Genomic DNA, 13,479 nt, shown 5'->3' on the forward strand with positions numbered 1-13,479 from the left:
ACACCTTAGTCTCTGCTGATGTCCATTGGCTACCATGCGACCTGCCGCTTACTCTGCCGTGTCTTTGGGGCCATGTATCTATTTCTAGGTTCTCACCGAGCAAGAGGCGACGAGAGAGCCATTCGGCGAGTATCCTCTTATGGGATGGATTATCGACCATCATACCGGCACTCATGCAATTACGTGGCAGCCGGGACGTTACTCGCAAGTCGCTTGTTACCTAGGTACTGGCAGCCGGAGGAGAGCGTTCTTGATCAGTCAGCATTGGCGTGTTCTTCCCCTTTCTTCCTTTGTTCCATCCAATTTCCTTTTACAGGCGCTCGAGGTTTCGTATCACTAGCGCGAGTACCGAAAGGTTTGGGCTCTCATTTGCAAACGTCACAGCTGTCGCCTCCGCGAAGAATCTTCTACTACTACTGGCTAACAAGATTAGCAGAGCTTGGGCCTCTTATGAAGTGTAAGGTAAGGCACTTGGTAAGGGGGGCCGCAAAAACGTACCCCCTTTTGGCTTGCTGGAGACGAGACCTGAGATACGGGGCAATCTTGGGCGGAAGAATGTCGACTGATACAAGACAGGTACAAGTGCCAACTCATGGGGGTCTGTCTACGTTTGCCCTACCAAGACACTTTTTTTTTTTCTCATGTGGCCGCATGCATGTCATGCAGCAGTTGGGGAAGCAAGGCAAGCCAGAAGCCCAACCCTATCTGCCGCGCAGGGGAGACGGCTAGAAGAGAGCGAGATGAAGGCAAAAAAAGAAAAGAAAAAGAGGAGCGCTGAGAAAACTCAAATCAAAGGAGAGGCCAGGCAACAGCAACGACACATTACTTTTCCTTTTTTTTTTCCTGCCTCTGGTTTCCTGCCTCTTTCGTTCTTTTTTTTCCCTTCTTGAGGCGGCATGCAAGGGTCGCAGAGATAACTGTCACGCGTGGGCCACGGGATCATCATCTTTTTTGTGTCTCTTCGAAACCCCGGCTATGGGTGACGGCAACGACAGAGACTGTCAGCACTGGTGTAAACGCTCAGCCGAGACTCATCACCACGACAGCAGCGCGGCTTTGTGTCACCCGAGATGCACTGCACCACCCAGGATGCCAAGCTCGCGATTGCCGCCAGCATTGGGCAGCTGTGAGCATGCAAAAGGTGCCAAACCGTCTGTACGATGCTCTCATGTATGTAGGCATGCGTCTTTGGGAACCCACTCACCCCTCGAGCATTTTTTTCTTTTCTTTTTCTTCGAAAATTTTCATTGCTTCGTTTTCTTCTTCCCTTTTCGGGGGCCCGGAAGCTCACCGCCAAATCGCTTGCCTTGCCTCGCCCGCCCCTCCCTCGTGATCCTCCTCATCGACTGATTAAGCAGATCCCATCTGTCGGCCCTGAGCCCTGGCCCTGGCCCGCCCGCCGCCGCCAGATTTTTTTTTTTCTTTTCGTGTCTGGCCTCAGCCAGTGTCGTCATGGCCAAATCTAGCGCCAGGGACCGCTGCCCAATGGTTCAACGCATATCACCGACGGCCAGGGTATCGCAGTTCGGGGAGCCCCTCCCGTCCTGCCGGCCACAGACCACACGTCCGGTTGGGCCAGCCCGTCTCCGCTGGCGCTGCGAAATGGCGAGCGCCATCGGAACGCCTTGCTGCCATTCTGTGGGCGGCAGAAATCTCAAAGCACTCCTCACAAGACTATGCCATCACTTAGCCGTAGCGCCGCATGGCGCCCCCTCCTCGCGGAAGATGGCAAAGCCTCGGTGGGTTTGAGCTTGCGAGCTTCTGATTGGGCCGGTCCAGGGGTAAGGGAGCAAGAAAGGGGGGACCAGCCCAGGACGAATCTATCGACCCGGCGGACCGGATTTCTGATCTTTGGCCCAGCATGTCACCTCGAATTCCGGTTGTTTCAGAATCGCCTGCCCAGCAAGCCGGGACGCGGGCCCCTCCTCAGGGCTAGTAGTCCTGTTGTCAGAGCTTTCTCCAGTTCTTCCCAGCGGCCTTGTTTGCCACGCTACCTCCTGGGTAACGATCCCAAGGCTCTGACGGCTTATGATTACTGGCTTGTAGCACGACGCTCATGTCCTGCTCCGTCAAAACGGTTGTGTCCTCGTACACAACACCCCATGCAGTGCGCTCTACCCAGTTCCAGATTGATTACCGCCCTCCCGGCGTCTGTCCCAAGGGACGCCGAGCAATGCCCTGCATACAACCACCTAAAGGGGCTTTTGCCAAAGCAGACTAGAGAGATTTTTCCTCTTCTTTGCTTCCGATGGCTCAATCATTTGCTGTAAGGGAGCACAAACAAACTGACGAGTGCATGCACCTAGGTACTCCGCAGTGACTGCGAAATTGCCCATAGTATTACCTGGCGAGCGGGGGGACCAGACGCGAAAATGGGGGGGAATAAGGCTTTCGACACCTGTCAGGCTGCCAAGCTGCCAGGCTGCCAGGCGGTTAAGTCGGATAAGATCAATATATTCTGTGGTGCGGCTGAGCGGTGCTTATTGCTCTGCTTCGTGATCCTTTTGCTCGGTCGCATCATGCAGAACCCGTTTTGCCGCTTGTGAACCGTACTCCGTGGAATCCGTTTGGACTGGCATTATCAAACGGCATGGATCCAACATCCAAGGTGAACGGCAGACAAGGTTACCTGTAGGCTACCTGGCATGCCGTGTTCGACGTGCGAGTACAAGTACGGTACGACCTTCAGCTCCAAGCTCCTTTTCCAGCCCGTTTGCCTCACACCCCCCCGTCCAAGCACGTGGGTCCGTCCTGTTTGACCTCTCTTCTTCCGTTTGTTCTCGAAACATTCGACAGTGGGTTCCCTTGGCTGGAACTGGATTTAGGGCGCAACTCCGGTTTCCAGTCGGGCTGAAAACGCTAGCAAGAATCGAAGCGCTCTAGCCGGCCAAGCCCACCCCGGGGAACGAAGCCGCTGGGCTCCGGGCAAATGAGAGGTTGAGTCAAGAATTGCCTTTATTGGCGCTAGGCGTCGGCCGAGACGGCTGCAAGCACCATCCAACTGGCTTCCCGAGCTGTGGCTTGGAGTTGATCGTCGAGCCTGGGCACTTGTAGGTGGTGTTGCCGGATGTATCGCGGCGTCATCGTCGCTACTGTGCTTGCTTGTATGGATGCCCGAAAAGGGCATGTGTGTATGGAAAAGCATGTACACCTCAGAGGGACCTCCATGCCTCTACGCGTCACATGGCCTCTCTCGTGCTACCAAAAGACGCAGTTGCATCGGTATAGGTGGCAGCTGTAGCGAAGCGATATCTGTTGATTCGTCCACCAACCGCAACGAGACCCGAGCCAAGACAGTGGTCCTCCGTATGGGAGCGGTGCAGCAGTCGGTATGGTGTTGGGCACAAACCTTGTGTGATTGCGCTCTGCATCATGCCGGGTGATCTGGACGGGAGATATCACTCGACGCCGTACGTGGAGAGTCATGCAGATGCTCGAATGTGGAAACGTCGGTAACGAGTGGGACATGGCTCCAAGTTGCAAGTCCATAGAAAACACCGAGGTCTATGATGAACCGTGTTCTGCTCCTCTAGGGTCAGCCTTATGGTCGATCGACTCTCGGCTACATCGCTTGTTCGCGGTGGCCGTCTTGCGGCAGCGCTCAGGTCGAGTGGCTCCGGAAGCCGTTCCGTGGGGTGGAAAGAGATATTGCACAGACAAGCAGGAAGTACGTTGCCGTCGCATCGACGATTGTAAAACGAAGTCCTATTTCGAGAGGTACGTGTACGCTCTTCGGGCGTCCGGTGGGTTGAATACCGCGTACCGGTTGGAGTTCCATCGTCGCAGCTGCTGGTGCGATCTGCAATATGAGCCTGGTGTCATACGCAAGGCAAATGCGCGGCCATGCACAGGCAGTACCACATGCGAGTGCTGTACTTGTGTAAACGTACGGAGAACGAGTGAAATAACACCATTGTCCAACGGGAAGTACCGCTCGAGCGCTTCCAATGGCACAAGTTACCTAGTAGTAGTAGTATTATGTATAATTAGCAGCAGTTCGCCGTAAAGGGCATACCTACCTTACTTCGCCCGCCGGTTGGATTGTGCACCAGGATGCTTCGTACAGGATCGTGCTTCTGCTGCTCAGGATTCGAGATCCACAGTCAGCTCGGCCAGCTTGGTTAGGACAAGCCACTTGGGCGACTCTCTCATCGTGCTGCTGTTCAAGAACCCCTGCTCGTGGCTGTACAAGTATGTATCTGTATGCTTGCCCCGAAGTCGCGAAGGATTGCCTGGCATACATGCTCCGTATCAGCCCGTCGTTTGTGATAACTGCTAAAGCGGATGCCAATGCGGTACGGTCTGCAAGGCCCCCTCGCAGACGCCATTTTCAGCAACACTTCTTTCTTCAAGATCGACCGCCAATGCACTCTATGACTAGACGCGGGCGTAGAGGTGAAGCCCTTGTCGGCCGGGGCAGGGGGGCCGCGCAATAGACTGATACGAACCCGGCCCTTGCACCTGTGCGTTTTGGACATCATCGCCTCGTGATCATAAGCGGTCACAAGGCTGGTTGATTCTCCCTGTCCCCTTTCAACCCCTCGAACGCGGAAACATGCTTCAAGCGGTAGGCGTACAGTAAGAGTGCAGCGGTACCAGGTAGCGGTTACTGGAGAATCTGCATCGGCTGAGAACCAACAAATGATGATCATTCGCTTCTTCGTTCGCAGGAATGCAACCGGGCGAACTGCTCCCGAACTCATTGGGGTCATCCCATCCCTCTGTCTGCACAGTATCAAGCCCCGAGTTGGATGTCCAGATTCGGATTGGCCTGATACGCATCGAGAGAGGGCCCCATCGATAACCGTATCCAATCGAAGCACCGTTGATCTCCGAATTGGTTCAGCAGCTCGGCGATAGCCACGACCTGATAACCATACATTCCAAGCAGAGCGTAAACCCTACGTATACTGACGTATACGTTAAACAAGGAGGTGAGCAATATGGCGGAGAAGGCGTTCACGGCGACTGCAAATGTACGAACATGGACATCGGCAGCCCCATGCATGCTACACGTATGCCCTGTACTCGTCCTTGTTGCAGTCCTTGTACGGTACCTTGTGCAGACTCCTGGCTGCGGTCCTGGAGCATGCGCAGAGCCCTGGGATCTGTGACGAAGATCATGGTTATGGGGCCGCTGTTCATGGTCGGTACTTGTTCGTATGTCCTTCGTACGAGCATTGATGTAGACGATTGCTCTCTGTTAGAGAGTGCTCCGCAGGTCACCCCGTGCGGACAAGGCGTTTGTGAGTACCTAGGTATGTCCTCGAATGAATGTGCTGATGGAGAGACAGGACAGGTGGCCAACTGCGATGCATGCCACTTTTGTCAGCCGAGTCTTGTTTCTGGCACGTATTACGCCTTTTTTTGTACGGAGTAGCATTGATGAAAGTGAGACGAGACTGGCGAGCCTGATGTGTCATTTTGCGTGGAAAGTCGACAAGTGACCGCTTCGACGCATAGGTACGGAGGGAGGTATTTACTCCGTAATCGGTGAAGAATTGTTGTTGAAATAGTATCCCTTACCTTGGCCGACCGTATTGTAACAAATTTGCCTTGATAATGCCTGGTAAGCGAGTTCAGCTTTCGGCAGAGTGAGATTGGCTGCTGGCGAGCCTTGCGATACGGACGTGCCAGGTGCGGCGCCCTCATCCCAATTTCCGCCTCGTTGTTTGCTATTCATGCATATTGCGCCTCGTCGCCGGTGCTGCAGCTCACAAACATACGAGCTGGCGCTCCTGTGCTCCAGTTGTCCCGGCCTGGTATCCCTATTTGACAACTCGACATTGGACAGGGTGCTCTGTGAGCATATAGCCTAAGCAACAAGTTGCTCTCGAGTCAACGACTTGCATCCACATAATCCTGCCCAGCCCGCATTTCGTATGTACAAGAACATGTAGTCGACTGTTGTACCTGTAGCAAGTGGTTCGCTCTAAGCGCACAGCAGAGGAGTCCAGCGTATCCTGTACTCTGCACCCCATACACAATTAAGTAAGGAGTTGCGGGTTCGACGGCATCGGGAACGATCTCCATTCCATATCACCCAGTAATAATGGGCTTTTCACGGAGCATGCTCCGGAGCTCATGCAGCTGTTCGCAGCTTCAGCGCCTCGCTAAACTGGCCGCTCATTGAGCGGTGGGTGGGTAGATGGATGTCTGGAGACGATACCCTGCTCGCAACATGTCCTCTTGCTTGCTCCTCTTGCATGAAGGAGAGGGGCGCTGCGACTGTTTTGCGCAATGAGTCTGGTGATGATCGACCTCATCATGCGTCGCCAAGACGTGCTGAGCCGTACAGGATGCCCATAAACGGAGCTTCTGGCCTGCTGGCTTCCTCCCTCAACAAGCCAGAGACTCAGGCGCATGATCCTTATGGAGAACAGACTACCCGATGAGATTCGCCGTGGGATTGATTGGTCTCGTACATCCCTGCTCAGCTGTGGTTGGGGTAGGAGTACCCTGATGCACACGCACCCCGTCCATCACCCGTCGCCCATCACCCGTCGCCCGTCGCCCATCACACATCACATACCTGTGCCACTGCTAGCTCCATCGCCGCGGTGCTGCCCATGTAGCCAAGTACAGCCAAGTACTCCGTTCTAATGCCATCCTTGGGAGGTCTGGCGAATGGGGTGAGTCAGAGGAACAAGATGCAGAACCAAGCCCTGCAGCGGATGCGATATCGAGCGTTTTTGGAGCCTCGCCGTTTGATAGCCATCATCAGCTGCGCCCAGTCCCTTGTGTGCTCCGTACAGACAGGTCCATACAGGCATGCGCAGGCAGAGGGTTGGGCCCATGGACATCGGAGGAAACGACCAAGTTGGCTGTCTTGCATGACATGACGGGCGCGCGTTGCCCTCCAGCCCCAGGAATAAAAGGAACTGCGACGACAACGGGATGCAGCCCTAGCTTGTTGCATTGGCACACAGCTGCAAAGAGGGACTGCCGTGAGGGGCTTGGGTGAGATCCCCGCCCAGGGCTCGCTCTTTTGCTTCCTTTTGCACTTCCGTCTTTATTTCGGGAAGTAGGATGAGGCAGGGCTGCCGCCATGGCGTGCAAGAGCATTCCCTCTCACTTTTTGACGTTTACGCGAGTTTGCGGTGGATGTAAGCCGCTAGACCTGTTGGTGTCACACGACATGAGGTTGGGAAGCAATGGCAGAACGAGTTCTGAGGCATTGGAGCAGCCTTCTCAGCGGACACCATTCGGCAACTGTGTCAACGGCGAGCTCGACCGTTTCTGGACTGCATCTGATTTCGGTTACGGAGCCCGGCCGACATAAACGGTGGCCTCCGGAGTGTGGGCGGCTCGTAGCAATCGTACTTGTAGTAATACTGAGCATGAGTCGTGATAGCGCGGGAGCTGCTTTTGGCCTGGCACACTCTCCGATCCCGACAGCATGGTAGGCATCGCCTGGTGGGAACGGGCCGTGGCTCATAGCGCTTGAGCCAGGATCAGAGATGGACCGGTTGAGAACAGCCACGCAACCGTGTGAAAACCGAGAAACGGATGTGCGGAGCACGTTGTGGTTGATACTTGTGAAGGGGGGCTTGAGTGTGTAGGTGTGTGTGTATGTGTGTGCGTGCGCGTATCTGTTATACGATGCAATCAGGGCTGACCCCATGTGGTCTGGACACAACTAGGCAGAGGACGCCTACACGCACACCCTGGCAGCAGCGGCCACTGCGCTGGAGTGAAAGTGACAGTCATGGCCCAGAGCTGGAAAGCTGGAGTTCGTGTGTCTAACCCAGGTACAGGCCCTGTATCGTCCGTGTGCCGTAGCAGCAATGGTAGAGTAGCACTCGCTCTCAATAGTCTCCGATGTGTAACACGACCAGATGATACGGTCAAGGGAGCATCGCGCCCGTACGGGTAAGCCAGTAAGCGCCTCTCGTTCTGACAGCCTTGAACCAGCTTCCCCACGCATGGCTCCAGGCAGTCAAATCACACCTCCTGCTGGCACTTGTAGCCCCCCTTCCAGGCCAGGGTAGCGGGTGAAAGAGAAAGGACCAATCGGACCCTAGGGCGTGCTGCCATGTGAGATTTTGAGATGTGCGATTTGGGGTCTAGGGGTTCGCTCTACTCGGCCATCTGAAGATGCCCTTTTGGCTCTTTTGGCCCTAGGCGGCTGGCTATCTGTGACGTAGGCGGCGTCAGACGACCAGATCTTATTGTTTCATGGGGCCTCAGCATCGTGTAGAGCGGCTGGAGAGGCAGGACGCGGCGAACGGGACCAGACCAGACCAAATCAAGCCATTTTGTTTGCAGCTGTTGTCGCGGCCGCGCTGATGAATCGTGCCTACTGTACTTTGTTGGCTGGGCCATTGCGAGCTGCCGGGGATCCACAGCGCGGCCCGGTCGAGGATCCCCAAGAAGCCCTGTTGAGTGTGGACGATCAAGCGGCGACCTCTGGATGCAGGCGACGCCCGAGCGAAAGAAATCAAGGTACAAAGTAGGCAGCAGCTAGATACCTTTGGGGACACGGCCATGGCGTGGAGGGCGCAGGATCGCAGCATGGCCTGGGCCTTTTTGTCTCTCGAATCTCAGCGGACCGGCTCGCCAGGGCCAAGCCAGGACGGGTCGGGGATCTGGCCGCTTCCCACGGGCTGGAGGAGGGGCCGAGCTGAGCATGCCGACCGCTCTACCTGTACCATATCTTATTACCTCGTGTCTCAAGCTTGCACGAGCGTAAGTAGGTGTGTAGGGAGGTACAGAGAGGTAGGCATAACTCACTCGGATTCCCCGTACTCGGCACCTAGTATCTATGCAGCAGTTGCCAGTATGCTGCTGTTATCATAACACCGCGGCCGCCTGCAAGTTACATGTAGCGAGCCTCACGCAGACGCATCTAGCCCTGAACGGCAGAGAGCCTCGCCTGGCCCTGGGAGCAGTGGCTCGACGAGGGCCGAGTCAATGCCATGCTCTTCTACTAAGCTCCAGAGCCACGAATAGCCGTCAACCGCCTGGCACAGTCGAGAAAGCTGCATCTCCGAGGGGCTCCAGCGCGACGGCTGGACGACAGCGGCCGAGGGTCGCCGGCGATCTGCCAAAGGGGGCCGCACAGCGCGTCAGAAGGCAAGGCGAAGCGAGCCTGGGAGCAACTGAGCAAACAAGAGAAGAAGAAGATTCAGTAAAGTACGAGGTAGCATGAAGCTGAGCGAAGGTGAAACAGAAACAGTGGGCAGCCCGGGTGATTGCCTTCCATCCGTTAGCCGATGGCTGCTAATCGCACTATGTTACTACTAGCTCGTAGTACCCCGACTGCCCTGTGCACTTGGCAGGCGCAGACGCCATTTGTCGGCTTATCCGCGCCGCATCCACAGTCAACCTGCATCCTGCAACTCTACGCAAAATTCGCAGATAGAATACGATTTTCAAGCCTCCGGGACAGGCATCAGCCGAGATCCAGGGCCAGCGACAAAGAGCGAGGATCAGAGCCGACGGCCCCGAGGAATCGGGACAAGGAAGAAAACAAGAAAAAGCGCCGGGACTCGCATCGGACGAGATCGCTGCCGTCGCAAGCTGGTTTGGTCTAGCCCAGACGGATAGGTGGCGCCGCGGAAGGCGACAAGACTTGCTTCGTACAGCAAACAAACTGCAGCCAGACGCACACCGGTCAATCGGTCAGTCATACTTGTACCTTGCAAGCTCTCGACGGACGAGTCTGGTCCAGGAGGCGGCAGGAGAGTCGTCGAGAGAGAGGCCGCCGCGAACGCACACGCCCCCTCCCCCCCCCTTCAACCCTCCCCTTCTCCCTCTGACTCTTCCCTTAATTTCCCTTCCTGGGTTTTCCCGCCTTGACTCTGGCTCACACGGTTTGACGCAGACGAATCATCAACGACGACGCCCGCCAGGAGCTTCGAGACCCGCTTCAGCCTCGACTCATAGACGCAAAAACGTGAAAACGTCATAATGGCGGGCAAGAAGAGCGTGGACAATAGCAAGAAGGCCGCGGGCAACGCGCGCAAGGCAGAAAGCGCCGCAAAGAAGAGCGCAGCTGCAGACGCCGCGCGCGAGTCGGCTGAGAGCGAGAAGTGGCAACAGGGAGCCAAGAGTAACTCGAAAAAGTACGTACGTACGTGGCACGATGGCGCATTGCATGGCATCGCTTCGCATGCCTATTCCGTGCTTGTCTCGCCTGGTTGGCTGCGTGTCCCAGGAGCCCGTTTCCGCTGGCCCCTTTCACCACGATCCACACACTCATGCCGCTCCTTTTCTCCCGTGCCCACCGCCTCTGGTAGTCTAGGCCAGTTCGAATGAGCTGATACTGACATCTTCCAGGGAAGCAGAGGCCGCCAAGAAGGCCGAGGCCGCGGCGAAGAAAGCTGAGAAAGAGGCATTGATGAAGGAGGAAGAGGCTAGCCTGAATGCCCGCGCAGAGCCCAAGAAGTCCAAGACGGCTGTCAAGAAATCTCGAGGCCTGGATTTGTCGCAGCTGGATGACGACAAGCTGGGCACCCTCAGCGCCTCGGGTATCGACAACGCTCTCGATGCCCTTTCATTGACGACTGGTGGAGACGATTCCAAGATCGACCAACACCCGGAGAGGCGATTTGCTGCCGCATACCACCGATACGAGGAGCGAAGGCTCGCCGAGATGAAGGCGGACGGCAGCGGCACGGGTCTTCGACTGGAGCAGCGCAAGCAGAGGATCAGGAAGGAGTTCGACAAGAGTCCCGAAAACCCCTTCAACCAGGTCACTGCCTCATACAACGCTTCTCGAGACGAGATCAAGGACATCAAGTCCCAAGAGCTGCACAAGATTGAGAAGAGACTGGGGCACTAGATATCGCCGCATTCATCCCAACTTGAGCACTTTTTGGAAACCCGAAGACAGTAAAAATCCCTCAAGAAATAAAGAAAGATCACGACACTCGAACCCGTTGGCTACCTACCTACACTTCCAATTCTTAGAGTACGGCTTGCACAAAAAGAAGAAGAAAAAGCATGTTTATGCTGTGTGAGGATCGACTATAAAAAGCCTGGACAAATCAACCCTGATCCAGCTCTCTTTGTACAATTTTCAAATTTGAGCCCCTAATCATGTGCTTTCCTAGAATTATCACCTGTACCTTGGTTGCTCAGGTAGTACCTTAGCAGTTTGGAAGCTCTGGATGGCTTCCCCTCGGCTGCCGTCCGATCAGTGACGTCTCTCCCAACCCCGCGGCAGGTTCAACTTTTCATCATTCTGCCGATCTGTCCGGCAGAATGTTTCACCGCTTTTCTCTCACCGCCTCCGCATCCCGGCCGGCTGATTGTCCCAGACTCCCGCCGCGACTTGTGTCGGTGGAAGAATGATGCATGCGCTTCTCCGATTGAATCTATGTGATAGCAGATAACGAAACACTCGCTGGCCGACATGACTTCTCTCGCCTTGGGGCAGCTGCCCTCGCTGTGGCGACAGCACCTACTATCGGAATTGTGAGTAGTGCGCGAGCGCGAGTCGAGCCGATGCGAGCTGGGAGACGCCGAGAGCCAACGCCACGCTTGATCATCATCCAGGCTAACCAAGCCTCCTATTGCAGTGCCGGTTTGAAGCAAGCCTGCCCTGAAGGTGTATTCGTCAGCTTGACCCCTGGCGATCCTTCTCTGTGGTCGGCAGTTCTTTTCGTCCGCCACGGTGAGTTGACGACCCCCCTCCCCGTCTTGGGAAGATGGCCTACCCTGCGGGAGGCGTGCGTCTTCCCTTTCAAGCATTTTCACTTGACTGACCTCGGTTTACCACAAGGCCCATATGCCCCAGCTGTTCTTCGGTTTCAAATCCTATTCCCCGATGCCTATCCTCGAGCGCCGCCTCTGGTTACCTTTTCGACCGACATCTTCCACCCTCTCATCACCCCCCTGACGACGCACATGTACCCCACGGGTGGTGAGAACGATGGGAGCACTACCGAGAGGCCGAAGCTACCTCCTGGAGGCTTCAGCCTAGAGCACGGCTTTCCGGAGTGGTTCGGCGGCTCTCGGAGGCGCGCGGGCGGAAGCCGTCAAGGCAGTCGTGAGCGAAGAGGCGTATCGCCGTCGGCAGCGTCTACAAAGTCAGCAAAGTCTGCGAGCAGCAAGTCGCCGCCGGTGCCGCCGAAAGATGTCCCCCCCAAAGATGCTCCGCCAAAAGAGATCCCGCGGTACATGCAGACAGACCGAAAGACCATTTCGACATACTCCTTGTTAAAGTATATTCGAAGCACGTTTGACAAAGCCGAAGTCCTCGACACCGTCCCTCTTTCTGCTGCTGGGAACCCGGGCGCTTGGCATGCGTGGCGTACTCATAGACGCAAGGAAGGAAAGGTGTTTGATGAGAAAAAGGGTCACAGGCTGAGCAGGCTGAGCAGGCTCAGTATCATTGATGGATTGCCCAAGCCAGCTAGCAGCGAGCAGGGCGATGCCGCAGCATCCGATGCCAAGAGTATAGGCTCTGTGTCCACCACTCGGGAGCCTGGAGACTGGAATTGGGATGGCGTCTGGGAAGACAGGGTGAAGAAGGGTGTAGCATCTACCCTGACCGAGTCGGTGCTATATGGTGCCTCTGGGATTTCCGACGATATGGTATGCTGCTGCGACCGTCATGAATTGCGAATGTGGTTGTCTTTTGTCTTGTACATTGTCTTGCTAACTATGCGATCTCTCACAGATTCATTTCCTGGCGCTGGAAGAGGGAACCATCGAAGCGGTCAAAGGCAATCTCCGCCGAACACTGGATGCCTCGGCATGACCTCGTCCGATTCGTGCTTCTTCACCCATCTTTACGCTTTTGCCCTGCTCCTACCATCGTTTGCTATCGACCATACCCGTTGCTCGCACTCTTCCAAGGCCTTCTTACATTTAATTTCTCGCACCATACCTTAGAACGGAGAAGGGCTGGCCCTCACGTCGCCAATAGAAAGACTGTATCTCGTTTTCGGGCCCAAGCATATACCACCTTCTCACTTCCGATTATTGGACGCTTTACATACCTTAGATAGTTTATGCACGCCATTGCTTCCATAGTAGAGTCTATACTATATTGGCCTTCCAGGCAATAAAGTATTTCCATACCTCAAGGTGCCTATCGATACCCCTCAGGTCACGTTATCCCATGGAGTGCAACTGCGACGATCATGCTCTTGCTGTTGAGTTCCCACCACTGATTCCTCATACTAAGTACCTCACCTGATCCACGGCTGCAACTTTCCACAACTTCAAATCAATGTAACCCTCTCTCTGCCAGGTGCTGCCTTGGGCACTTCACATACCTTATCTTTCTACCTTGTTTGATTCCTGCCATCGCGACTGCTTTCTCCCTCCCTTAAACCGGTCAATATCTCCTTCGCTAAGCATGGAAAACACTACCGTTGCAGCTGCTCTGAACCCCGAGTACGAAGATCCCTGGATCATCTGGCAGTACCCGACCTCGGCCATTGCACTTATCGCCATTATTCTCTCCATAGTTATTCTCGTCGCAGCCGTCGTCTCAAATACGTGTCTGTCGATGAATTCTTATGG

The 13,479-nt window shown here is 55.4% G+C and overlaps 2 protein-coding genes across 2 annotated transcripts; both read left to right on the top strand.

The window, feature by feature from the left end:
• Window positions 1-9,912: 9,912 nt before the first annotated feature.
• On the top strand, window positions 9,913-10,786 carry BBK36DRAFT_1165132 (DUF1014-domain-containing protein; the record flags this gene model as incomplete). The annotated part of the gene is made up of 2 exons (XM_024894743.1): window positions 9,913-10,067; window positions 10,282-10,786. The coding sequence occupies 2 exons, from the start codon at window positions 9,913-9,915 to the stop codon at window positions 10,784-10,786; spliced, it is 660 nt and encodes a 219-aa protein (XP_024753937.1).
• A 514-nt stretch (window positions 10,787-11,300) lies between these two features.
• On the top strand, window positions 11,301-12,716 carry BBK36DRAFT_1133999 (hypothetical protein). Its single transcript, XM_024892160.1, is given in 5 exon segments — window positions 11,301-11,323; window positions 11,334-11,421; window positions 11,526-11,620; window positions 11,729-12,543; window positions 12,629-12,716. 4 exon segments carry the CDS (start codon window positions 11,360-11,362, stop codon window positions 12,707-12,709), a joined length of 1,053 nt encoding a protein of 350 aa, XP_024753938.1. The 5' UTR covers window positions 11,301-11,323; window positions 11,334-11,359; the 3' UTR covers window positions 12,710-12,716.
• Window positions 12,717-13,479: the final 763 nt, after the last annotated feature.

Source organism: Trichoderma citrinoviride (assembly GCF_003025115.1).
Source record: "Trichoderma citrinoviride strain TUCIM 6016 unplaced genomic scaffold BBK36scaffold_1, whole genome shotgun sequence".
Taxonomy (NCBI): domain Eukaryota; kingdom Fungi; phylum Ascomycota; class Sordariomycetes; order Hypocreales; family Hypocreaceae; genus Trichoderma; species Trichoderma citrinoviride.

Excerpts from the sequence above, each read along its gene's own strand:
- BBK36DRAFT_1133999 (XM_024892160.1), top strand. The coding sequence starts at position 11,360 with ATGACTTCTCTCGCCTTGGGGCAGCTGCCCTCGCTGTGGCGACAGCAC. Across the intron at positions 11,422-11,525 it reads CAGCACCTACTATCGGAATT|TGCCGGTTTGAAGCAAGCCT; the intron begins GTGAGTAGTGCG and ends CTCCTATTGCAG. Across the intron at positions 12,544-12,628 it reads CTGGGATTTCCGACGATATG|ATTCATTTCCTGGCGCTGGA; the intron begins GTATGCTGCTGC and ends GATCTCTCACAG.